The 25,920-nt window shown below is 57.8% G+C and overlaps 1 protein-coding gene across 14 annotated transcripts in view; it reads right to left on the bottom strand.

The window, feature by feature from the left end:
- The window catches only part of PACS2 (phosphofurin acidic cluster sorting protein 2), a 161,262-nt gene that overhangs the window by 57,359 nt on the left and 77,983 nt on the right, over nt 1–25,920 (bottom strand). For 11 of the 14 annotated variants that reach the window (XM_029060929.2, XM_039910781.1, XM_039910715.1 and 8 more), the window contains 4 exons: nt 21,062–21,187; nt 12,177–12,339; nt 9,701–9,774; nt 5,221–5,301 (listed from right to left, as the gene is read on the bottom strand). In XM_029060929.2, the coding sequence (XP_028916762.1) occupies nt 5,221–5,301; nt 9,701–9,774; nt 12,177–12,339; nt 21,062–21,187 (444 nt within the window). The remainder of the gene's footprint in view (nt 1–5,220; nt 5,302–9,700; nt 9,775–12,176; nt 12,340–21,061; nt 21,188–25,920) is intronic. The other 3 variants (XM_039910717.1, XM_039910740.1, XM_029060957.2) reach the window with 1 other exon arrangement.

Genomic DNA, 25,920 nt, shown 5'->3' with positions numbered 1-25,920 from the left:
AATAGGGTAACGAAAATATATACAGTCGAGCGGACGATTACGGTGCCGTGGGGATGGGAAGGGAGAGGTGGAGGAGCAGAGGGAAAAGGGGAAAATGAGGCTTTAGCTGCGGAGAGGTAAAGGGGGGATGGCAGAGGGAGTAGAGGGGGAAGAGGAGCTCGGTCTGGGAACGCCTCTCGGAGGAGGTGAGTTTTAAGTAGGGTTTTGAAGAGGGAAAGAGAATCAGTTTGGCGGAGGCGAGGAGGGAGGGCGTTCCGGGACCGCGGGAGGACGCGACCCGGGGGTCGACGGCGGGACGGACGAGACTGGGGGACGGCGAGGAGGCGGGCGGCGGAGGAGCGGAGCGTGCGGGGTGGGCGGTAGAAAGAGAGAAGGGAGGAGAGGTAGGAAGGGGCAAGGTGACGGAGAGCCTCGAAGCCTAGAGTGAGGAGTTTTTGTTTGGAGCGGAGGTCGATAGGCAGCCGCTGGAGTCGTTTAAGAAGGGGAGTGACAGGCCCAGATCGTTTCTGCGGGAAGATGAGCCGGGCGGCGGAGTGAAGAATAGACCGGAGCGGGGCGAGAGAGGAGGAAGGGAGGTCAGAGAGAAGGCCGACACGGTAGTCTAGCCGGGATATAACGAGAGCCCGTAACGGTAAGGTAGCCGTCTGGGTGGAGAGGAAAGGGCGGATCTCGGCGATATCGTAGAGGTGAAACCGGCAGGTCTCGGTGACGGATAGGATGCGTGGGGTGAACGAGAGGGACGAGTCGAGGACGACACCGAGATCGCGGGCCTGCGGGACGGGAAGGACGGTCGTGCCATCCACGGTGATGGAGAAGTCTGGGAGAGGACCGGGTCTGGGAGGGAAGATGAGGAGCTCAGTCTCGCTCACGTTGAGTTTTAGGCGGCGGGCCGACATCCAGGTGGAGACGTCCCGGAGGCGGGAGGAGACGCGAGCCCGAAGGGAGGGGGAGAGGACGGGGGCGGAGATGGAGATCTGCGTGTCATCTGCGTAGAGACGGTAGTCAAAGCCGTGAGAGCGGACGAGTTCGCCGAGGGAGTGAGTGTAGATGGAGAACGGAAGAGGGCCGAGAACTGACCCTTGAGGAACTCCGACAGTTAAAGGATGGGAGGGGGAGGAGGCTCCGGCGAAGGAGACCGAGAATGATCGGCCTCCGCGCAGTCACACAGCTGCCAGGTGGCGGAGCCGGGATTAGAACCCATGACCTCTGACTCCCAAGCCCGGGCTCTTTCCACTGAGCCACGTGGCTTCTCAATAGACAAGAACACATTAGAAGAAAATTCTGATTTTAGCCACAAGGTGTGAATTGGTTTCTTCAATGGACAAATGCTATAATCATAATAGTAATAATGTCGGTATCTGTTAAGCGCTTACTATGTGCCGAGCACTGTTCTCAGCGCTGGGGTTGACACAGGGTCATCGGGTCGTCCCACGTGAGGCTCACGGTCTTTATCCCCATTTTACAGATGAGGGAACTGAGGCACCGAGAAGTGAAGTGACTTGCCCAAAGTCACACAGCTGACAAGCGGCAGAGCCGGGATTCATTCATTCATCCAGTAGTATTTATTGAGCGCTTACTGCGTGCCGAGCACTGTACTGAGCACTTGGGATGAACAGTTCGGCAACAGAGAGGGACAATCCCTACCCGACAACGGGTAGCAACAACGAAGAAGTGGCCCGCCCGAGGTCACCCGGCAGACGAGTGGCAGAACCAGGATTAGAACTCAGATCCCTTCTGACTTCCAGACCGGCGCTGTACCCATTAGGCCACGCCACCCCTTGCCATTGCTTTTCCGGCAGCGAACGTCTTTTCCCGACGTCACTGAGCAAAGACACTTCAGACGTGGGGCCGGAAGCGCATTCGCAGTCCAGCCCTGGTCCGTTAAGACCGTCTGGGAGAGATGGAGCTGTCAGGTTGGTAGGACTGTAAAGGGAACCGAGAGAACTTAACGAGTCCCGGTGAGGAGTTGATGATAATGATAATAAGAAAAAAATGGAGAGAGCAGCGTGACTTCGTGGCAAGGGCCCGGGCTCGGAGGTCGTGGGTTCTAATCCCGGCTCCTCCCTTTGCCAGCTGTGACTTTGGGCAAGTCACTTCACTTCTCTCTGCCTCAGTCGCCTCATCTGTCAAACGGGGATGAAGACCGTGAGCCCCACGTGGGACAGCCTGAGAACCCTGTATCTACCTCAGCGCTTAGAACAGTGTTTGGCACACAGTACGCGCTTAGCAAATACCATCATTATTCAAAATAAAATCAGAATAACGGTACATAAGCGCCTACTATGTGCCAAGCACCGTTCCGGAGACAGGTTAATCAGGTCGGAGACAGTCCCCGTCCCACAAGGGGCTCACAGTCTCCACCCCCATTTTACAGATGAGGTAACCGAGGTCCGGAGAAGTGAAATGACCTGCAGGTCACACAGCGGACGCGGCGGAGCCGGGACTGGAAGGCAGGCTGACTCCCAGGCCCCGTGCTCTACCCGCTAAGCCACGCTGCCACATCTGCAGGTAACGAGTTGAACGCAGGAAAACACAGGCTCCCGATTCCTGGAGCCGAGGGGAAGGGTCCCGGGGCGGGGCATCGGTGGAAGGGTGACGCCGCTCGGGAGGAAAATGAATCTGCCCCGCTTCAAAGCTTTACTGAAGACCCATCTCTTCCAGGAGGCCTTCCCTGACTGAGCCCCCGCCCCCGTTTCCTCTTCCCCCCCTCCCTTCTGCGTCGCCCTGACTTGCTCCTTTTCTTCTTCCCTCCTTCCAGCCCCCCAGCACTTAGGTCCACATCTGTCATTTATTCATTTGTATTGACGTCTGTCTCCCCCTCCACAGGTTCGTCGTGGGCAGGGAATCTGCCCGTTTACTGTTACGGTGCACTCTCCCAAAGGCTTAATGCGCTCTGCCCACGGTAAGCGCTCAGCGAATACGACCGAATGAACGAACGGACCGAAGGCCCCGGGGGCCGAGGGAAAAGGAAGGGGAGCGTCGGAGGGGAGAGGGAGCGGGAGGCCGCCCGAGGGATAAGAGAACCTCCTGGGGGAGTCCGGAGAGACCCGTGCGCGACCTCATCCGGACCATCGCCCCGAGGTTCACTGCCCCGGGCCTTCGCCGCCGACCATCGGCTCGGGTCCGTACGACCCCCTTCGGCTCTGGAAAGGCGCTCGCCTCAACGGAGCCTCGCTGGTGGGACGAGAAGAGAACGGACGGCAGTAGCTGCGTGGGGAGCTGAAAGTGGGCAATAAAAAAAGCAAGGGGGACAAGAGGGACAAGAGGGACAAGAGGGATTGTTTTAAGGACGCGACAGAGCACAGCCTCGGACCGTGTGGCATCCCAGCTGAGGAGCGCAGCAGATGGACAAGCTTGGCACATGGCAATTCTGAAATTCCCGGCTCTTTGGGGGCAGAGGTTTCTCAAGGATCAGGGTTTAAGGAAGGTCAAAGTGAGAACGGCGCACACCGAAGCCCAACCGAGTCCGTCAGAGTGTCCGGCCTGAGGCCCGAGGAGTAATAACGATAACTGTGGTTTTTGGTAAGCGTTTACTACGTGCCAAGCGCTGAACTGAGCACTGGGATAAGCACGGGACGACGCGTCCCTCGTGGGGTTCGCAGTCTAAGTAGGAGGGAGAAAGGGTATTGAATCCCCATTCTGCAGAGGAGGGAACCGAGGCCCAGAAAACTTAAGTGACTCGCCTAAGGTTACTCTGCGGACAAGTGACGGAGCCGGGATTAGAACCCGGGTCCTCTGACCCCCACGTCCGGGCTCTTCCCGGTAGGCCTTCTGGGGCACTGGCCTTCTCGGGCACAAACTTTCCCGTAGGTGAACTTCTCCACCAGGGATGCTACTTGCCAGTACGGAGAACGCCACACAGGATGGCATACCCCCCAGTACGGTTGGGTTAGGCTCCCGGAAAAGGTAGCCGCAACCTGAGGTACCTTTTCCCACGGCATTACGCGCTATCAGAGTCCGTTCCGGAACCAGCCACGACGACGACCGCGCCTTACGGGTACGTAGAAATGTCCCCCCGAGTCCCCGGTTCCCTCCCCGCCCCGTGCCCCTGATGACTTTCCTGCCTCCCTGTACCGCAAAACTGCCCCACTTCCCACCCCCCGACTTCCCCAGCCTCGGGACTGAAATCCTTTCGGCTCCGCTTGACCTACAGTCACCGCAGGTAGATCAAGTCCCCTCCTCCTTTCTCTCACTGCCCCCTCTCCCCTGCTCGGAGTTTCCCATCTCCAACCGGGCCCCTCCCTCCCTTCTCTCTCCTCCTCAAACGCTCCAAAACTTTCTGTTTTTAAAGGAGCGAGTCAGCCGCAGGCTCCCGCCGCCCCAGGCCGCCTTCCCTTCCGGCCGGTTCCCGGCGGCCGGGGGTCAACGGTGCCGGCGCTGGCAACCGCCGCCTCCCCTCCTGGTCCGGCCTGGGTCGCTCCCCAGAGGAAGCGGGACTACCAAAGGGAAGGGGATGACGGCAAGGGAACAGCTGGCAGCGGCTACAAAAGATTCACACAGGCCGTAGTGCTGCACGTGTCCCTAATTGGAAAAAAAAGAAAAACCCCGCTGGTTGCAAGGAGGAATCGGGAGGCTGGGCCCGGGGGGGGGGGGGGGGGGGAGAGGCTCGGAAAAAGAGGAGAGCAGGAAGGGACCAGGGCAACGGGGTGAGATTTTTATAGATAAGAAATCGGAAAGACTCAAAGGTCTTCTCACGCATTCTTTTACGACCCCCTCCCGAGACGGGTGTGGCTCAGGTAACAGCTCACGGATGGTAAAATGAGGCCCGGGGGCGGGGGGGGCTTAACTGACTTTCCCAGCCAAGTCGCAGAGTGGCTAGGATCAGACAGCCCTGCGACTTTTGTTTCCCGCCTTCCGGACTGGAGTTTTCCCCGTGAGTAAAACCAGTCTCGGAGAGGTGGGCTTCTGGCTTCCAGGAAGCCGAGGAGCTTGGCTTTTCCCAGGAAGCTTCTCGGGGCCCAACTCGGGGTTGACCGTTCACTCGCCTCCGTATTTCACTTTAACAAAAGACAAAAGCTACAAGGCAGGTTTCCCCGTATCCTTTAATCCCCTGGATCAGCCCCCGGATCCATTCGTCATCTTCCGCCTGGATACGACCTCCCTCCTCTCCCAGATGGTGGCCGATCTTTCACCTTCGTCCTCAAAAACCTCATCAGCCTCGAGTATAGACCTGGCCCAAACCCCTCGCACACAGTGTTAGTAAAACTAATTTCCACCGACCCTGGTTATGGACGTCGTTCTTACTATCGATCTCCGCTGCTTCTTTGGCTTCCCGACGTCGTATTCATCATCATCCAAGTCCTGGGCAGAGAGGAGGAGACAGAGAGACGGAGGGAATGTCAAAACCTTATTTCGACTCAAAGTGACAACCAACCAGAGCGCCGTCCGCAAGGGCCGCGATCCGCCCTGCTCTGGGGGCGGCACGAGGGATCCAGACAGAAGCCGTCGAGGCGTCAGCTTCCGCTAGCCGGAGGGACGACCCGCTCCCCAGATTTGCTCGGTGGCCAGTTGAGTGGCCCCACTTTTCCCGAGGGGCAACACGGGAGGTGCGGCAGCCGACTGTAATGTATTTATTTACATTTATCCACCTCCCCCGCCCCCCCCGCCGCCCCCAGACTGTAAGCTCGCTGTGGGCAGGGAATGTGTCTGTTATATTGTTATACTGTAGTCTCCCAAGTGTCCCTCTCAGGGTTTCCAGTCCTCTGCCGGTCTCGGCTACGGGAGGGAGAGTCGAGCAGAGGCCCGTGCGGTCCGTCCCTAGCTCGGCCGGTGGCTAGCGAGCGGCAGGCCCTCGGCTACAAGTCAAAACTCCCCCGTGCTGGACACGGGAGAGAGTCGAGGGCGAAGCTTCCCCTTTTCCCTCCGCTGCCTCTCTGCCCCCCTCTTCACCTCCCCTCAGCTAGGCCCCCTTCCCCCCCCCCCCCGCTTTCCCTCTGCTCCTCCCCCTCTCCCTTCCCCTCAGCACTGTGCTCATCTGTGTAGATTTTTATTCCCCTATTTATTTTGTTAACGAGGCGTCCATCCCCTCGATTCTATTTATCGCGATTAAGTCGTCCTGTTTCCGTCCGTCCGTCTCCCCCGATTAGACCGCGAGCCCGTCAATGGGCAGGGACGGTCTCCATCCGTTGCCGAATCGTCCGTTCCAAGCGCTCAGTACAGCGCTCTGCACATAGTAAGCGCTCAGTAAGTACTACCGCTTACTCATCGTCATAGTAAGCGGAAGGAGGCGACGGTCTGACCGCCGCCAGATTTCTACCCAGAAAACTCTACGGACACCCGACCAGAACGACTGCGGAGTGGCTTAGCGGCAGAGGCCGGGCTTGGGAGTCAGAGGACATGGGTTCTAATCCCGGCTCTGCCGCTCGTCTGCTGTGTGACCTCGGGCAAGCCGCTCCCCTTCTCCCTCATCTGTAAAACGGGGATGAAAACCGTGAACCCTACGTGGGACAGCCTGACGACCTCGTATCTACCCCAGCGCTTAGAACGGTGCTCAGAACAAATACCAGGATTATTATGATTACGATAATCAGACGGAGAGCGGGGCGTTCTGGGAGAGACGTGTTCGTGGGGGTCGCTGCGGGTCGGAAACAACTCGGCGATATAAGACTAGTCTGTCGAGCGCTTAATACGGTGCTCCGAACGCGGTGAGCGCTCAGTAAATACGACGGACTGAGGGATTAGCCTCCAAGCTCTGCCTCTGCTCTGTCAGTCGCCTTATCCTCTCCCGACTCCTTGGCCGTCGGCAACCTCCGAGAGCGCGGACTCCTCGGCTGATGGACTAGGAGCCCCTGCCGCCTGCTAGGGGTGGGGGGGTCTCTACACCGTCCCCGAGGGGAAAACCGAGCTCCTTGATCAATGTCTCGCTTCTAGGCCCGCCGTCCTTATCGGAGGGAGCACAGACTTACCTGGAAGCAAGGCAGTGTGGCCCCAGGGGAAGGTCGCGGGCCGGGGAGTCGGAGGGCTTGGGTTCTGATCCTGGCTTTGTCACTTACCTGCCGCGGGACTTTGGGCAAGTCACTTGACTTCTGTGGGCCTCGGTTCCCTTGTCCGTAAAATGGGAATTCAACACCTGTTCTCCTTCCTACTTTGAGAGCCCCGAGCGGGACCCGATGATCTTCTATCTACCATAATGCTTAGTACAGTGTGGCTCAGTGGAAAGAGCACAGGTCTGGGAGTCAGGGGGCGTGGGTTCTAATCCCGGCTCCGCCGCTCGTCAGCTGTGGGACTTTGGGCAAGTCACTTCACTTCTCTGGGCCTCAGTGACCTCACGTGGAAGATGGGCGTTAAGACTGTGAGCCCCACGCGGGACAACCTGATCACCTTGTATCCTCCCCGGCGCTTAGAACGGTGCTTTGCACACAGTAAGCGCGTAGCGAACGCCGACATCGTCATTCCTCTTCTCTGTGCCTCAGTGACCTCATCTGTAAAATGGGGATGAGGACCGTGAGGCCCACCAGGGACAACCCGATGACCTCGTTATCTACCCTGGTGCACTTCACAAATACCATCATCATCATCATCATCATCACCACCACCACAGCGCTCGACACGTAGCGCTTAACCGACAGCACTAAATAATAACATATAATAATGTAAAAAGGGCTCCGGACCCCAAAGTCCTCTCCTCGTTTCTTAACGGCCTAACCCCGGGGTGGCAGGAAACAGGGGAGGAGGCGATCGAACAGGGAATCGACTCCGCTGTCCTGTACTCTCCCAAGCGCTTCGTTCAATATTCCGCTCACGGTGAGCACTCGATAAACGTCGCTCGTTGACGGACGGATAGATGGGCAGTGTGAGATCCGGCGGACCGCAAGGATAGTCCATGTGGTGGCACTTTGTTCTCCAGCAGGTGGCCTTATCATCATCATCATCATCGGACCACTCATTATTAGTGGTCTAAAGGAGGGGTGTGGAGTTGAACTACTGAGGGCTCCGCACGATTCCTAAGGTAGACTGATTTGCGGGCTGTTAAGGAAGGGCTTTCCGTGTCCTCGGAACTGCGGGCGACCTCATGAGAGCTCTGGGTGTGTCCGCACTCCTGTCTAATGGTGCCCCCGGTCGCCCAAGCTCTTCTAAAGCCTTCACTCTGCTTCAGCGGCCGCCTTTCGCCTAAATAGGGCAACGCCCTCGCCCAGGATCGCGCCGATCCCCCCCCGACTCGGACAGTCTGCGATTCGACTTCTCTCTGAGGGCCAGGTGGAGAGCAGAAAATCGCCGTGGGAAAGTACTACTCCTCCCTGAGCAGCCACGCGCCCAGAAGCTCGGAACGGGACCTCCGATTCTCTCCGGAATCCCAAATTCATGGAACGGAGAGCAGAGAACTAGGAGCTGGGACACCTGGGCTCGAGTCCTTCTGGCCTCTCGCGCGACGCCGGGCAGGTCACTCAACTTCCTCGCTTGGAAACGGGGGTTGAGGTACCCGCTCTGCTCACTTCTTAGACGGTGAGTCCCGTGGGACGGTGACTTGGGTAGCACCTGCCCGCTTTACATCCCCTCCGCAGCTTGGCACGCAGCTCGGTACGTAGAGCGTGCCTGATAAATACCGTGACCGGCGAGCCGGCGGGACTGACCTATACGCAGCCGTGAGAGAAGAAGAATTCCCCGGGGTCCTTCGACAAGTCTCGGGCAAGTCACTTACCGTCTCTGGGCCTCGGCTGCCCCATCCGGAAAACGGGGATCAAGAGCGTGAGCCCCTCGGGGGACACGGATTGTGTCCGACCCGCTTTGGCCCGGTGCATGTAGCGAGGGCCCGGGAGTAGGAGGGTCGCGGGTTCTAATCCCGCCTCCGCCACGCGTCTGCCGTGTGACCTCGGGCCAGTCCCCATGGCTCTCTGTGCCTCGGTTACCCCATCTGCGAAACGGGAACTGAGACGGCGAGCCACGTCGGACAGAGAGCGAGCCCAACCCGATTTGCTCGTATCCAGCCCGGGGCTTAGCACGGTGCCTGGCACATAGAAAGCACTTAAATATCATTATTATTACTATCTTCCCCAGCGCTCAGGACAGTGCCTGGCACACGGTGAGCGCTTAACAAATACCATAAAAGAGACACCGCTGACTCTCTGATAATAATGTTGGTATCTGTTCAGCGCTTACCGTGTGCGGGGCACCGTTCTAAGCGCTGGGGAAGATACAGGGTAATCTGGTCGTCCCGCGTGAGGCTCACAGTCTTACTTCCCACTTTACAGACGAGGTAACTGAGGCCCAGAGAAGTGAAGTGACTCGCCCCCAGTCCCACGGCTGACGAGTGGCGGAGCTGGGATCCGAACCCACGACCTCTGACTCCCAAGCCCGGGCTCCTTCCGCTGAGCCACGCTGCTACTCTCTAGTACTGACCCATTCAATGTCCCCCTTCCCGCTCTTCCTCCCTTCCGGCCTCTGACCTCCACCACCTCCCCAGCCCCCAGAGGAGCCGGGAAGCGACGCCGGCCGGAATCCCGGTCGTCCCGTCGGAGAGGCGGAGCAGTCGGGAAGGGGGAAGAGGAGCCCCGTCCCGATCGGCGGGACGGTGGAGCCGCAGGAACACGTCGACGGGAAACCCGACTGCCTTTCGCGCAGCCCACACGGTGGTGAGAGGGGTCTGCCCGAAAGCCCGCTCCGGGCCGCAGCCCTCCCTCCCCAACTTCTTACTACTCCTCATTTCGGCCCGGGGTCAGTCACCCGGCTCCGCCATTCCCAGAAGCCGCTCGGTGTGAAGTACCTGCCCCTGGACGGCATCGTCGCTCGCTTCCTGTTCAGAAGAAAAACTTTCGTATTCTTCCTCGGAATAGTTATCTGTGAAATCGAAACAGAGGACAAAGCTTGGCTCGGAATCCTGCTCGCCGACGTGGGGTCAGCCGCCGGTTTCGATCACGAGGCCGACTGCTTTCTATCGGGCGTAAACTCTCGATACCAGAGAAGGTCAAAGCTCTCAAAAAAATGGACAATCCCCCCCCAGATCCTAGAGAGGCACGATGTAGGTCGCTGGGGGCCGGGAACGTCTATTTCTGTACCGCACTTTCCCAAGGGCTCGGTACGGCGCTCCGCACACAGTAAGCGCTTAATAAATACGATCGAATAAATGACTGCACAGCGTTGGCATCTGTATCTGTCCCCTTCCGGTGCTCGATATTCACCCCACCGTCAGCCCCACGGCACTTACGTACATATCCGTGATTTATCCCTCCCGCTCTGCGACGTACGCCCCTTGTGGGCAGGGAATGTTTCCGTTTATCGTTATACTGTGCTCTCCCAAGCGCTCGGTGCGGCGCTTGGCCCACAGTGAGCGCTCAATAAATCCGACTGAATTAATGAATCATCCCCTGTAAGCTCTCCGTGGGCAGGGAATGTGTCCACCGACTCCGTCGCGCTGTACTCTCCTGAGCGTTCCGTACAGTGTTCTGCCCGCATTAAGTGCTCGATAAATACCACTGATCGATCGATTGATTTTTTGGCGGGCAAATCAGTATCGGCATCCAACGGCCCCCTCCTTCCCCTACCCGATGCATATGCCTCCCAGAAAGCACTTTACTTCTTAATTGCTATTTTATTTATTTAAAATAATTCCTAATTCATCGAGCTCGTCCCACGTGAGAAAGAACAGCGAGCTCAAAAGCTAAAAAAGGCCGGGACCCGCCCCGACGCTGAATCAGACCTAGAGAGAGAGCAGCGTGGCCTGGCGGGTAGAGCACGGGCCCAGGAGTCAGAAGGACCTGGGTTCTAATCCCGGCTCTGCCGCTTGTCCGCCGTGCGGCCTTTGGCAAGTCGCTCAACTTCTCCGCGCCTGGGTTACCGCGTCGGGTCGGTAAAAACGGGGACGAAGACCGGGAGTCCCAGTGGGACGGGGACCGTGTTCGACCCGATTAGCTTGGGCTGACCCCAGCGTTCAGTACAGTGCCTGGCACCTATCAAGCCCTCAACCGACGCCATAAAGAAGTCGCTTAACTTCTCCGTGCCTCCGTAACTTCATCGGTGCAAAGGGGGACGAAGACCGCGAACCCTACCGTCCTCCTACTACGTCCCGGCCCGCACACTTCGTTCCTCTAATGCTAACCTCCTCCCCGTCCCTCCATCTGGTCTCTCTCGCCGCCAACCTCTCGCCGACGTCCTACCTCCGGCCCGGAACGCCCTCCCTCCTCAAATCGGACACATAACTGCTCTCTCCCGCTTCAAAGCCTTCTCGAAGGCCCACCTCCTCCGAGAACCCTTCCCTGACTGCGCCCTCCTCTCCTCTTCCCCCACTCCCTTCTCCGTCACCCTGACCTGCTCCTTCGCTCGTCCTCCCGGCCCCACGGCACGTATGTATATATCTGGAATTTATTTATTTATATTAATGTCCGTCTCCCCTTCTGAACTCATTGTGGGCAGGGAATGTGCCTTAAACTGCCTCTCCCAAGCCCGTAATAGAGTGCTTTGCACCCAGTAATAATAATAAAAATTACGTTGGTATTTGTTAAGCGCTTATTATGTGCCGAGCACTGTTCTAAGTGTTGGGGGAGGTACAGGGTAATAATAATAATAATAATGTTGATATCTGTTAGGCGCTTCTTATGTGCACAGCACTGTTCTAAGCGCTGGGTAGAGACAGGGTCATCAGGTTGTCCCACGGGAGGCTCACGGTTAATCCCCGTTTTCCAGATGAGGTAACTGAGGCACAGAGAAGTGAAGTAACTTGCCCGCAGTCACACAGCTGCCAAGCGGCAGAGCTGGGATTCGAACCCGTGACCTCTGACTCCCAAGCCCGGGCTCGGTAAGCGCTCAATAAATACAACCGAATGAACAAACAAACCCCACGTGGGGCACGGACTGCGTCCAACCCGATCACCTGGTCTCCACCTCGGTGCCTAGCACAAAATAAGCACTTGTCAAATGCCATGAAAAAAGGGAAGACGCCGTGTGTCACGGGTACCGCTGCGATTCATTCATTCAGTCGCATCGCTTGGGCGCTTACTGCGCGCGGGGCACTGCACTAAGCGCTACGATGACGACGGCTAGCTAGCCGAGGAAACACCCGCTGTCTACTGTCTACCTGTTCCGCTTCGTCGTCCGTCTCCCCCTTCTAGACCGTGAGCCCGTCGCTGGGCAGGGACGGTCTCTGTCTGTTGCCGAACCGGACTCTCCAAGCGCTCAGCACAGTGCTCTGCGCACGGGAAGCGCTCGACAAACGCGACCGGATGAACGAACGGACGAACAATCACCCGTGGATTTGCTCTTCTGGCTGGCCTGCATCGTGCTCTCTTCGTGATCTATCGGCTGGCTGGACAGCGAGAAGATCCAGATCTCGGCCACTTTGGCGGTCACCTCCTTGACGTCGCTACAGAGGCTCAGGACCTGGCCTCCCTCCGTGGGATGCTGCATCACCTGTTCGGGGGGAATTCCGAGAACCGGTCACTTTTGAAACCCAGATCAAACGCTTGGGAAAAAAAAAAAAAATCACCGACAGCCACCCCCCCCCCCCCGCGCCGTCTAGTATTTTCTTTTCATATCTTCCTAGCATCTTCTCGATCCCCTCGCTTTGAAACGGGAAGGAGAGTGGGACCGGCTGAAGGAATCCCGGGGCGCATCTGAAGCGGGCGGGCACGCAGAGTTCCCCGCCACCGACCTGGAGTCCGGCATCGGCCGGTCCCGGGAAACGAGGTCTCTGAGCCAACTGACCCTTTCTCTACATCTGGCTTCTCGGTCCTTCGAACCAAAGGCCCCGGTCCTGAGCAGCGGCAAGGCCCGTGGACGGCGAACGGGCCCCGGGGGTCTGGGGACCTGGGTTCAGATCCCGGCTCCGCCACCTGCCCGCTGCGTGACCTTGGGCGATTCACTTCACTTCTCTGGGCCTCACGTTCCTCCCTGTTAAAGTGGTAATTAAATATCTATTTTCTCTCCTCCTGAGCCCCAGCTGGGCCAGGGACCGTATCCAACCAGATTATCTCGTGGTGCTGGGCACATACAAAGACAATTATTAGCTTGGCACATACAAAGACTACGATTATTATTATCATTGTGGTTGTTATTAATAATAATTGTGGCGTCTGTTAAGTGCTCACTACGTGCAAAGTACTGTTCCAAGCGCTGGGGGATACGAGGTGATCAGACTGTCCCACGTGGGGCTCACAGTCTTAATCCCCATTTGACAGATGAGGTCACCGAGGCACAGAGAAATGAAGTGACTTGCCCAAGGTCACACAGCTGATCAGCGGCAGAGCCCGGATCGGAACCCGTGACCTCCGACTCCCAAGCCCGCGCTCTTTCCGCTGAGCCACGCTGCTTCTCTATTAAGCCGTGTGGCCCAGCGGAGGGAGCACGGGCCCGGGAGTCAGAGGACGGGGGTTCTAATCCCGGTTCGGCTACACGTCTCCCGTGTGACCTCGGACGGGTCACTTCACTTCAAGTCCCCTCGGTTACCTCATCCGTACAGCAAGCGCTCAACAAATGCGACCGAACGGATGACCCCTCCCGACCCTCGGTTCCCTCATCTGTCAAATGGGGATGAAGACCGCGAGCCCCACAGGGGACAGGGGCTGTGAACGACTCGGTTTGCTCGGATCCACCCCGGCGTTCGGCATATCGTAAGTGCTCAACAAATACCGTCGTCGCTGTAACCCCACCTCGAAGAGAGCCAAGGTCTTTGGCCAGGAGTCGTATCCTTTTTTAAGGGTATCCGTTAAGCCCCTTGCACGCGCCAGGCTCCGCACTACGTGCTGGGACAGATACAAGCCAATCAGGCTACGCACGGTCCCCGTCCCACACGGGGCTCCCAGGCTTCACCCCCATTTGACAGACGAGGGAACCGAGGCTCGGGAAAGTTCATCATTCGACGGCATTTACTGAGCGCTTACCGACAAACGCGCGAAGCACCGCACTAAGCGCTACACTGACAAACGGGCACAATCCCCGCCTGCGACAAGCTCACGGTGACTTGCCCGAGGTCACAAGTAGCTGGGATTAGAGGCCAGGGTCTTCTGACTCCCGGGCCCGGGCTCTATCCACTAGGCCTCACTGCTTCTCCATCAGCCAATCGTAGCTCCCTGAGCACTCACAGCGTGCAGAGCGTTGTACGAAGCACTGGGAAGAGTACAACACAACAATAAACGGACACATTCCACAGTTGCAGGCTGGTAACATTCCACCTGCCGCAAAATAGATTTTGGTCCTTGCCCCCTCCTCGGCCCCTCCTGCCTCTCCTCCCTCCTCTCTTTCCACCGCCCGCCCCGCACGCTCCGCTCCTCCGCCGCCCGCCTCCTCGCCGTCCCCCGGTCTCGCCCGTCCCGCCGTCGGCCCCCGGGCCGCGTCCCCCCGCCGTCCCGGAAGGCCCTCCCTCCTCACCTCCGCCAAACTAACCCCCTTCCCCTCTTCAGAGCCCTACCGAGAGCTCACCTCCTCCGGGAGGCCTTCCCACGCTGAGCTTCGCCTCCTCCCTCCGCTGCCTCTCTGCCCCCCCCCTTCACCTCCCCTCAGCTAAGCCCCTTTCCCCCCTTTCCCTCTGCTCCTCCCCCTCCCCCCTCCCCTCAGCACTGTGCTCATTTGTAGATATTTTTATTACCCTATTTATTTTGTGAATGAGGCGTCCATCCCCTTCCTTCTATTTACCGCGATTAAGTCGTCCCGTTTCCGTCCGTCCGTCTCCCCCGATTAGACCGCGAGCCCGTCAATGGGCAGGGACGGTCTCTCTCTGTTGCCGAACTGTCCGTTCCCAGCGCTCAGTACAGCGCTCTGCACATAGTAGGCGCTCAATAAATACTACTGAATGAAGTACCGGGGCTACGCCTCATGCTGGTAGGATTCTGCCGCCTGACCGCAGGGATTTCCAGTCCGGGGCAGGACTCTGCTGTCAGTCACCCAGGAGCCTCTCTCAGCGGCGAGGCGGAACAAAGAACCCAAGCCCTGCTGTTCGGGGCGTCCCGACGTCCCCCGTCAGGGCCCGGGAGGTAGACGGGCCGCGAGAAATGACCGGCCTGCAGACACGTGAGAGATCTAGACGGCTTCGGATCGAAGAAGACCCCAGCCCGCCGCGACTCCGCCTCTGCGCGTCTTCATTTCCCGGGAGTGCTCGGAGAGCACCCATAAAGCGTGAAGGGAGGCAGCTCCAGACAGACACGGGAGAAGCGCGCCGAACAAAATGAAAGGATTTGAACAGTCGGCGCGAGGGGAAGAGATATTTAGTGGGAAAAAAAAACCCAACACATTAAGCTATCACCGAAAGTCCTCGGAGACCCTAAACGTGTCTGAAACCTGCTCTCCGTACTCCGATACGACTAAGAGCCGGGGGTCCGAATCAACGGCAACCCAGACACCGACGCGTCGCCGAAGGAACTTCGGCGACGCGCTCTCGCGGCTTGAACGCTCACTAAAACCGACTCGGAGCTTAATTAAATAAAACAGAATGAGGTTTGTAACCTGATACGGCATCCACTCCGCTACAGTTTAGGAAAAAAAAAAGCTCTGGAGACCGTCTGCAAACCATATTCAGTGAAGGGAGGAAAAAAGGCACGCCCGGCCTATTCCAAAAAGTCTCCCGCCGCACTTGTGCACGCTCCTCTCCGAAACAAACAGTGAGGGATTAAAAATAGAAAATGGTCGCAGTCTCTAAATCACGCCGGGCACCACAGGCTGCCCGCGTGGATCTAAAGTGCTGCCCATCCCGTCCCGGATCGCTCTGCTGGCATCCTCAGTCAGTCGGTCAGTCAACAGTATTTCATTCGGTCGTATTTCTTGAGCGCTTGCTGTGTGCGGAGCACTCGACTGAGTGCCCGGGAGAGGACGGCGCAACAAGAAACACCCGTATTCCCCGCCGACGTCGAGACAACAGTCTAGAGGGGGAAGACAGATATTAAACAAATAACAGATGGGCATTTATGTAACAGATGCGTAGAGAAGCAGCGTGGCTCAGTGGAAAGAGCACGGGCTTGGGAGTCGGAGGTCGTGAGTTCGAATCCCGGCCCTGCCACTTGTCAGCTGTGTGACTTTGGGCGAGTCGCTTGACTTCTCTGGGCCTCGGTTCCCTCACCCGTAAAATGGGGATTAACCGTGAGCCTCACGTGGGACGACCCGATGACCCTGTATCTGCCCCGGCGCTTAGAACGGTGCTCGGCACATGGTAGGCGCTTAACAAACGCCAACATTATTGTTATTATTTAGTGGGCGCTTACTGTGTGCAGAGCACTGTACCGAGCACATGGGGGAGTCCAATATAACCATCCATTCAGTTGCATCTATTGAGCGTTTACTGTGTGCAGAGCACTGTACCGAGCACTTGGGAGTATACAATATAATAATAATAATGATAATGGTATTTGTTAAGTGCTTACTAGATGCCAGGCACTGTCTTAAGCGCTGGGGTGGATACAAGCAAATTGGGTCGGACACAGTCCCCGTCCCACGTGGGGCTACGGTCTCAATTTCCATTTGACAGAGCAGGCAACCGAGGCACAGAGAAGTGACCTGCCGAAGTCACACAGCAGACAAGTGGCAGAGCGAGATTAGAACCCAGGACCTCCTGACTCCCAGGACCGGGCTCCACCCACCGCACCACGCTGCTTCTCTGTGACTGTGAGTTTCTCTTACGACTGTGAACTCCCCGAGGGACAGGGACCGGGTCCAATTCCCACCCCTCTAGACTGTAAACTCGTTGTGGGCGGTGACCGTGTCCGTTTATGGCTCCGTCGCACTCTCCCAAGCGCTCGGCGCCGTGTTTCGCGCGCAGTATGCGCTCGATAACTACGACTGAACGGATGAGCGGATGAATTTTAAGTCCTATGCTTCTTCTGTGGCAGCGACTTGGCTTTGGGGCGGGGAGGTTCTTCACCTGGGTCACCCGAAACCTGTCTCCAACCAAACCTCCCCATCCTGCCCGATCGAGAAGTGGTGACGATACTGTCCGGTGGAAGATTTTTTCGCGTGACTTTTTTTAATCGTCTGCCTCACCTCTCGCCTCCATTACAGACGATCACCGACCCAACGGAAAACGGAGCGGGACCGGAACGCGCCTCGAAACGGACCCAAATAATTAAAGTTTTCACGTGAGGCCGAAGGCCCCGTAAAGACAAGCCGGCTTCGAGTGGGACCGAGGTTTTCGGCTGGGCCCCGGGGAGGCCGGCTAAGGACGCCGGGGGTAAAGCTCCGTGATGACGAGAAATTCCCAGGAATCCCGACTGCCTCCCCGGGGGACACCTTGGATTCTGAGGGCTCGAATCAGGATCACACCCAGCCTGACCCAAAAGGGAAGAGAAAACGTCGCACCGGCTCGGTACGGGAGGGGAAGAAAACCGTAAAGGAAGGAGGTGAACGGCTAAATCCAAACTCCACGCGAGGACTAACGCCGTCTATTTCCCACTGAACCGCCCGGTGATGAGAGCAGACGCGACGGGGCGGTGGATTTCTGCTACCCAGCTGGGAAGGAACCGGGGGAGAGTTTAGACTTTGAAGGTTATGGTTTACGAAGCTTTCCAGTTCAGGACCGAGCTCTCTAGCTTCCTCTCCAGCGAGCCCCGTCTCTCAGTCCCTCGATCAACGGTAGCGATTGAGCGCGTGCTGGGTGCAGAGCACCGTACTGAGCACTTGGGTGAGGACAACTGAGGCGTAACCCCCTCCTCCATCCGAGCGCCTGGAAAGACCCACCTTAATAACGTCGGTATCTGTTAAGCGCTTGCTCTGTGCACCGTTCTAAGCGCTGGGGTAGATACAGGGCGATCAGGTTGTCCCACGTGAGGCGCACGGTCTTAATCCCCATTTTACAGACTTTGCCACTGAGCCACGCTGCTTCTCTAACAAATACCATCGTCAGTATCATTACTGATAGAACAATACAACAGAAGCATTCCCTGCCCGCAACGAGCTTACGGTCTAGAGGGGCCTCACAATCGCAATCCCCATTTTCCAGATGAGGGAACGGAGGCCCAGGCCGGCGAAGCGACTTGCCCAGGCTCCCACGGCAGAGCCGGGATTAGAACCCAGGTCCTTCCGACTCCCGGGCCCGGGCTCTAGCCACTAGGCCGCCCTGCTTCTCCCCCGCGTCCTTACGCCGCTTTCTGAAGCTTGCGCTTGTGACGCGGCCCGGGTTCGCGCGGCCGGGCCCGGGGCCGGAGGGAGACCCCGTGACGGGGGCCGGATTCTCCCTCAGGTCCACGTCCCCGTGGGGCGAGAAGCCACGGTGTCCGTCCGCTGCCGGGGTCGGGAGGTGCTGGGGTCTGACGGGCCAGGGACGGAACCAGTCGATCGATCGATCGGTCGATCGACGAGCGGCATTTTTTGAACGTTACCCGCAAGGCCGCGCCTGGGCCGCCTCTTGAGAAACGGCGTGGCCCGGTGGATAGAGAGCCCAAACCTGGAGACCCGGAGGCAGAAGGACCCGGGTTCTGGTCCCGGCTCCGCCACGCGTCTGCTGGGTCACCTCGGGCAAGTCACTTCCCTTCTCTGGGCCTCGGTTCCCTCCACCTGGAAAACGGGGGCGGGACTGCGTCCGACGCGATCGGCCCATTGCTACCCAAGGAGCGCCCGGCCCGTGGTCAGTGCTGAACAGAGGTCACAGTTCATTTATTTTCCCCGAGTTTCTGCCTCTTCCGGGAGCCTCGTTAGGTGTGAAGCGGCCGCCACGGTATCAGCGGTCAAAATCGGCGCACGACCCATAATAACAGCGATGACGACTGTGGTACTGCTGAAGCGCTTTCGCCGTCCCCAGCCCTGCACCGCGGGCCGGGGTGGAGACAAGCAGATGGAGTCGGACGCAGTCCCCGTCCCACGTGGGGCTCAACGGTCTCGATCCCCACTGTCGAGACGAGGAGACCGAGGCACCGAGAAGTGACGGGACTCGCCCGAGGTCGCGGAGCAGAGAGAGACGCGGCGGAGCCCGCGCTCTAGCCGCTCCGCCATTCCAGCCGCCGCTTCCGCTCCCTCCGTCGTCAACCGCGAGGATGGGGATTCCCTTCCTCGGGCACGGGAGGCGCACCGCTCTACCCGTTTTTCTTTCTGGTCTTTGTCTGCTCTGAAACGGACACTCCGCCTTTTACTCCTCGTGTCTTTTTTTTTTGGGTTTAATGGCACCTAATTGCTTAACATCGCTTAAGCCCAGCACAGAGGGGAAACAGCGTGGCTCACTGGAAAGAGCCTGGACTTGGGAGTCAGGGGTCGTGGGTTCTAATCCCGGCTCCGCCGCTTGTCAGCTGGGTGACTCCGGGCAAGTCATGTAACTTCTCTGGGCCTCAGTGACCGCCTCTGTAAAAGGGGGATGAATGATAATAATGACGGCATTTGTTAAGCGCTTACTCTGTGCGAAGCACCGTTCTAAGCGCCGGGGGGGCGGGGGGGGGGGAGATACAAGGTGATCGGGTTGTCCCTCGCGGGGCTCACGGTCTTCATCCCCATTTTACAGACGAGGGAACCGAGGCACAGAGAAGCCACAGACGAAGACTGTGAGCCCCACGTGGAACGACCTGATAACCCTGCATCTACCCTAGCGCTCGGAACAAGGCTTGGCACATAGTAAGAGCTTAACAGATGCCATTATTACTATTATTACTTCTTGGCAGGCGCCGTACTAAGCGCCGGGACAGATGTGAGATAACCAGGCTGGACGCCGTCCCTGTCCCACGTGGGGCTCCCAGTCGGAGGGAAGAGGATTTAATCCCCCAGTCTACGGATGAGACAGCCGAGGCACGGGGAAGTTAAGTGAGTTACCCCGAACAAGGAGCAGACAAGCGGCAGAGTCGGGATTAGAACCCAAGCCCCCCGACGTCCGGGCCCGTGTTTCTTCCGACAGGGCACGTCGTTCCCCAGCTTGCCGCCTTCTCCCGCCAACCGGGAAATGGCGAGCCTATTAAAGCTTTAACTGTAAAAACGGGCTTCGGTCTCTCGCATTTTAAGCTCCTTGAGACGACTGTGCCGATCTCTGTCTCCTATCGGACTGGGAGCCCCTCGAAGGGGCCCCTTGAGAAGCAGCGTGGCTCAGTGGAGAGAGCCCGGGCTTGGGAGTCAGAGGTCGTGGGTTCGAATGCCGGCGCTACCGCTCGTCGGCTGTGTGACCGTGGGCGAGTCACTTCACTTCTCTGTGCCTCAGTTCCCTCATCTGGAAAATGGGGATTAACTGTGAGCCTCACCTGGGACAACCCGATGACCCTGCATCTCCCCCGGCGCTTAGAACGGTGCTCTGCACATAGGAAGCGCTTCACAAATACCAACATCATTATTATCATCATCATTAAGGAAAAGACCTTTCCTCTTTAATTCCCCACAGCTCTTAGCACAATGCGCAGCCCAGGTCCCGGAGTAGACATCGGCTCCTATCGATCCGCGGTTCGTTCTGGGCAGGGAGTGCGTCTGTTCATTGTGTGTTGAACTCTCCCAGGCGCTCAGTGCAGTGCTCTGCACATAGTAAGCGCTCAACAGATAAGAACGCACGAATTCTTGGCTGCTTCCCTCCCCCCGCCGCTCCTTTCTTCCATTCTTCACAACGCTTCTGATTAGGGGCTCCCCCAGTTCAGCGTTTCAGAAGCGGCGTGGCTCAGCGGAAAGGGCCCGGGCTTGGGAGTCAGAGGTCACGGGTTCTAATCCCCGGCTCGGCCGCTTGCCAGCTGTGTGACTTCGGGCAAGTCACTTCACTTCTCTGTGCCTCAGATACCCCCATCTGTAAAATGGGGATTGAAACTGCGAGCGCCACGTGGGACGATCTGATCACCCCGTATCCCCCCCAGCGCTGAGAACAGTGCCTTGCGCCACGTCTCCATCCTTCCTCCTCATTCTGCCCAGCCAACCTCCAACAGTTCTCATCTGGAGACGCAGAAGGGGGCGGCGGTGCATTCCTCGGCCCTCTGCTTGGAAGCTTTTATTTATTTCCTTTTTTCTGCCTCGGCAAGGGAAAGGTTGAGAAAACAAACCGCTCTTCACGCCGGAATGAACGGTTCCGGGGGAACGCGGGCTCACGTTCAGGCCGAGAACACCCACGGGGCTCTCAGCAAATACTCAGTGACGGCGAGGGAGGAAAAACCGCCCGGGGTGGTAAGAATGTCTTCGAGGGGCGAACGGCGGACTCGAATCGATGCCGCCCGCTCGGAAGAGAGGCAATAGGTACTCGTGCCTCTTTCGCACCCCGGGTTCTTACCTCTGCCATGTTGACGGAGCCCACCGCCAGGGTTTTGTAGCCCAGGATCGTTCGGTTCTTGTACCGCTTCCTCCTCTGGAGCATGATCTGGAGTTTGTTGCCTTCTCTTTTCAAGAAGTGAGGGTACTGCGATTAGAATACAATCGAAGAGTCAGAGCCGCCGCCGGTCCGTCGTGGAGGACGGTCCGTTCGGCAGCTGCCGGGCGACCCCCGGCGAGTCGCCTCACTTCTCTGGGCCTCGGTCCCCTCCTCCGTAAAACGGCCATCGAGACCGAAAGCCCCTTGGGGGACGGGGGCTCCGGCCGACCCGATTCACTTATGGTAATAATGTGGGTATTCGTTGAGCGCTTACTATGTGCAGGGCGCCGTTCTAAGCGCTGGGGGAGAGCCAGAGTCATCAGGCCGTCCCACGGGAGGCTCACGGTTAATCCCCCTTTGACAGGTGAGGTAACCGAGGCCCAGAGAAGTGAAGTGACTCGCCCACCGTCACCGAGCTGCCGAGCGGCAGAGCCCGGAGTCGAACCCGTGACCCCTGACTCCGAAGCCCGGGCTCTTTCCGCTGAGCCGCGCTGCTTCCCGCTTACGATAATGACGGCATTTGTTAAGCGCTTACTCTGTACCCGGCACTGGTCTAAGCGCTTGCACCCATCGCAGCGCACAGTACAGCGCCTGGCACACAGTAAGCGCTTAACAAATACCACAGTTATCATTACTATCTGAGCCCGAACTCACCATTACCAATTACCCCACGGTAGCTGTGATATCCTGAATCAAGTTAACGAGCGAGGACGTCCGCGCTGGAGAACAGGACCGGATGCCCGTTGATTCTAATCATCCGAGTCAGATACGATGTATGCAAACAATAATAATTATTATGGTATTCGTTAGGCACTTACTATATAGTAATAACGTTGGTATCCGTTAAGCGCTTACTACGTGCCGGGCACGGTTCTAAGCGCTGGGGGAGATAGAGGGTCATCGGATCGTCCCACGTGAGGCTCACGGTCTTAATCCCCGTTCTACAGATGAGGGAACTGAGGCCCAGAGAAGGGAAGTGACTCCCGAGCCCGGGCTCCTTCCACCGAGCCACGCTGCCGAGCACCGTTCTAAGCGCTGGGAGAGATACAGGGCGATGAGGCTGCCCCACGTGGGGCTCACACTTTTAATCCCCATTTTACAGACGAGGGAACTGGGACCCAGAGAAGTGAAGTGAGTTGCCCAGGGTCACATGGCAGACAAGTGGCGGGATTAGAACCCACATCCTTTGACTTCCAGGCCCGGGCTCTTTCCGTTAAGCCACGCTGCTTCTAAATCTCCCTCCCGCTAGTGGACGGCACCACGAAGCGAGACGGTTCCTTACAACACTGAATACTTAAAGCGGTGAGGCCTCTGAAGACGGGGCTAGCTAAGGCAATCGGCGTGCAGCGTGGCTCAGCGGAAAGAGCCCGGGCCTGGGAGTCAGAGGTCACGGGTTCGACTCCCGGCTCCGCCACCTGTCAGCTGGGTGACCGTGGGCGAGTCGCTCCACTTCTCTGGGCCTCAGTTCCCTCATCTGGAGAATGGGGATGAGGACCGTGAGCCCCACGCGGGACGACCTGATTCCCCTGTGTCTACCCCAGCGCTTAGAACGGCGCTCTGCACACAGCAAGCGCTTAACAAATACCAACATGATCAATCACCCGGAGCGATCCGGAATCTGGATCTCTTCCGCCCCGCCGCCGCCTGATATTTCAAGAAGCGGCTCCGGGATCGGAAGAGCCGTGTTTCTCCCGCCCTCTCCGCCGGCCCCTCGCCACCGGGAACCAACGACCGTCCCTTAATTTCGGGCTTTAATCTGGGGCCGGTCGTTTCAAATTCCATCTCGTCCGCAGAGAGCTATTTCCGACTCGCCACGGATAACTGGCGCATCCGTAAAAGCGGGTCAAAAATGTGTTCGGCGATTCGGCTCTGGGGACCGACGTCGTCCATCAGCATACTCGTCACGTCCCACCCCGCCATTCTAGTGTCGTTTCGCGGCGGCGCTCTGGCCGGTGCGCCCCGGAAACGGGTCTCTCCCAACGCCTCGGATGCAAGCTGTCGGCGTTCCCCTTCATCGGAGGGCCCCGATCTATCCGCATTATCACCCAGGCGTCGGCGATTTTCATGCGTGGATTAGAAGGGTCTCGCTCTGGACGCCTGCTAATTTCTAGTCTGCGTTTGGGCGTAAAAGCGGAATTCTAAAATTAGCTTCCCAGAGTCGATGAACAGGATTTGGGGCGGCGAAACTGTTCGGAGGGGATGACCAACCCGAGAGGAAACCGAACCACTGCACAGCCCGGAGGGGGGATTATCGCTTCCCGTGGGCTCGGCTCGGCCCTCTGTTCCCGGACCGCGGCCGCCGGAAACCGTCGGTCGGGCCAATCTCAGGATTTAGGCAGCGGCTTCGCGTGAGGGCGGTGAGAGTGGCACTTTCGGAGAGAGAAGGGGGAAAAGGGAGAAGGCCTACGAGAGGGCAGGGCGTCGGATGCCGGCCAAGATATACGGACGGGAAGTGGAAACCGGCCCGATTCGGAATGAACGGAGGGACGCCCGTTGAGATTTGACGGAAGTAAGGTTTACGACAAATCAGTCGGGGAGAGGGGACGTCGAGAAGATGGGGTTTTTTTGGGTTTTTTTTTTTTTTTTACCCCAGCGAGTTGTCTCGCAACGCTTCGGAATGGTAATTACGGTATTTGTTAAGCGTCTACTTACTACGCGCCAGGGTGGACGCAAGCAAATCGGCTTGGACGCAGTCCCTGTCCCGGATGGGGCTCACGGTCTTGCTCCCCGTTGTACAGATGAGGTGACTGAGGCCCAGAGAACTGGAGTGACTCGCCCAAGGTCACACAGCAGAGAAGCAGCGTGGCTCGGTGGAAAGAGCCCGGGCTTGGGAGCCAGAGGTCACGGGTTCGAATCCCGCCTCTACCGCCTGTCGGCTGCGTGACCGTGGGCCAGTCGCTTCCCTTCTCCGGGCCTCAGTTCCCTCATCTGTAAAATGGGGATTAACCGTGAGCCTCACGTGGGACGACCTGATGACCCCGCATCTCCCCCGGCGCTTAGAACGGTGCTCGGCGCGGAGTAAGCGCTTAACCGATACCAACGTTATCATCATATGGGGCAGGCGTGGCACTAGAACCCAGGACCTTCCGACTCCCAGGCCCGGGCTCTTAACGCTACGCGGAGCTGCCGAGAGGGAGTGTCCTGGCCTGGACAGGACGTTGACAACACGCCGCCGAAGCAGTGTGGCCCAGTAGAAAGAGCTGAGGTCTGGGAGTCGGAGGACATGGGTTCATTCGTTCGTTCATTCAATGGCATCTATTGAGCGCTTACCGTGTGCAGGGCACTGTACTGAGCGCTTGGAATGGACACTTGGGCGACAGACAGAGACGATCCCTGCCCGGTGACTCAACAGTCTAATCGGGGGTTGTCTAACGTCAGCCCCGCCGCACGTCCGGCCTGCGACACTGGGCAAGTCACTCCACCTCCCTGGGCCTCAGTTACCTCTTCTGTCAAATGGGGATTAAGCCTGGGAGCCCAGCGTGGGACAGACACTGTGCCCAACCTGATTATTTTCTACCTACCTCAGCACTTAGAAGAGTGCTCGGCACATAAAAAGCAGCACGGCTCAGTAGAAAGAGGCCGGGCTTGGGAGTCAGAGGCCACGGGTTCTAATCCCGACCCCGCCACGTGTCAGCTGGGGTGACTCTGGGCAAATCACTTAACTTCTCTGTGCCTCTGTCACCTCATCTGCAAAATGGGGATCAAGCCTGTGAGCCCCACGTGGGACGACCCGATCGCCTCGTAACCACCCCGGCGCTTAGAACAGTGCTTGGCACACGGGAAGCGCTTAACAGACGCCATTATTACGGAAAGCACCGAATACCACGATTATTGATTATCGTTACTAGATACTGCCGCTTGTCATCTACGGGTAGGATGAGAACCCCAGACTTTACAACCAGAAGATCTCCATTGAAGGGTTTTAAAACGGATCAGGGTTGATCTGCCAATTATCCTCAGCGAGTACATCTATCACTATTAAAAAGGAGAATATTTTCAGGCATTTCACAAAACCCGAGAGCGGCCTTTTTTAAACCCCTGTGGAGACTGAAGAAATGAAGGGAAAGGAACAAAAGAGTTGCATCCGTGCTTCATCTAGAAGTGAAATCTAGTCACTGTTCTCATAACTCCTTATATATACATTTTTTTTTTTTTTTTGGTTCATGACCGATAACTGGAAATAAGTCCCCTTCTAGAGAAGCAGCGTGGCTCGGTGGAAAGAGCGCGGGCTTGGGAGTCACAGGTCACGGGTTCGAATCCCGGCTCTGCCACTCGTCAGCTGCGTGACTGTGGGCGCGTCACTTCACTGGGCCTCAGCTCCCTCATCTGTAAAATGGGGATTAACCGTGAGCCCCACGTGGGACGACCCGATGACCCTGTATCTCCCCCAGCGCTCAGAACGGTGCTCGGCACATAGCGAGCGCTTAACAAATGCCAACGTTATCATTAGGCCCCGGTGGTTTAATATGTAGGAAAAAAAACCACTCTGGGGTCCCGTCCAGGTTTCCATACATCCCCTTGATTCTATTTATCGTGATTAAGCTGTCTCGTTTCCGTCGGTCCGTCTCCCCCGATCGGACCGTGGGCCCGTCGACGGGTAGGGACGGTCTCTATCTGTCGCCGGGTTGTCCGCTCCGAGCGCTTAGTCCGGTGCTCTGCACACGGTAAGCGCTCGATAGGTACTACTGAATGAATGAATGAATCTGTGAGGGAGAGAAGCAGAGCGGCAAGCTAAATATGCCCCAGGGAATAAACAACCGCTCTAAAACGGAGAATAAATC

This window comes from Ornithorhynchus anatinus, chromosome 1, assembly GCF_004115215.2.
Source record: "Ornithorhynchus anatinus isolate Pmale09 chromosome 1, mOrnAna1.pri.v4, whole genome shotgun sequence".
In the NCBI taxonomy this organism is placed as follows: Eukaryota; Metazoa; Chordata; class Mammalia; order Monotremata; family Ornithorhynchidae; genus Ornithorhynchus; species Ornithorhynchus anatinus.
This window is presented reverse-complemented; position numbering and strand designations above follow the sequence as displayed.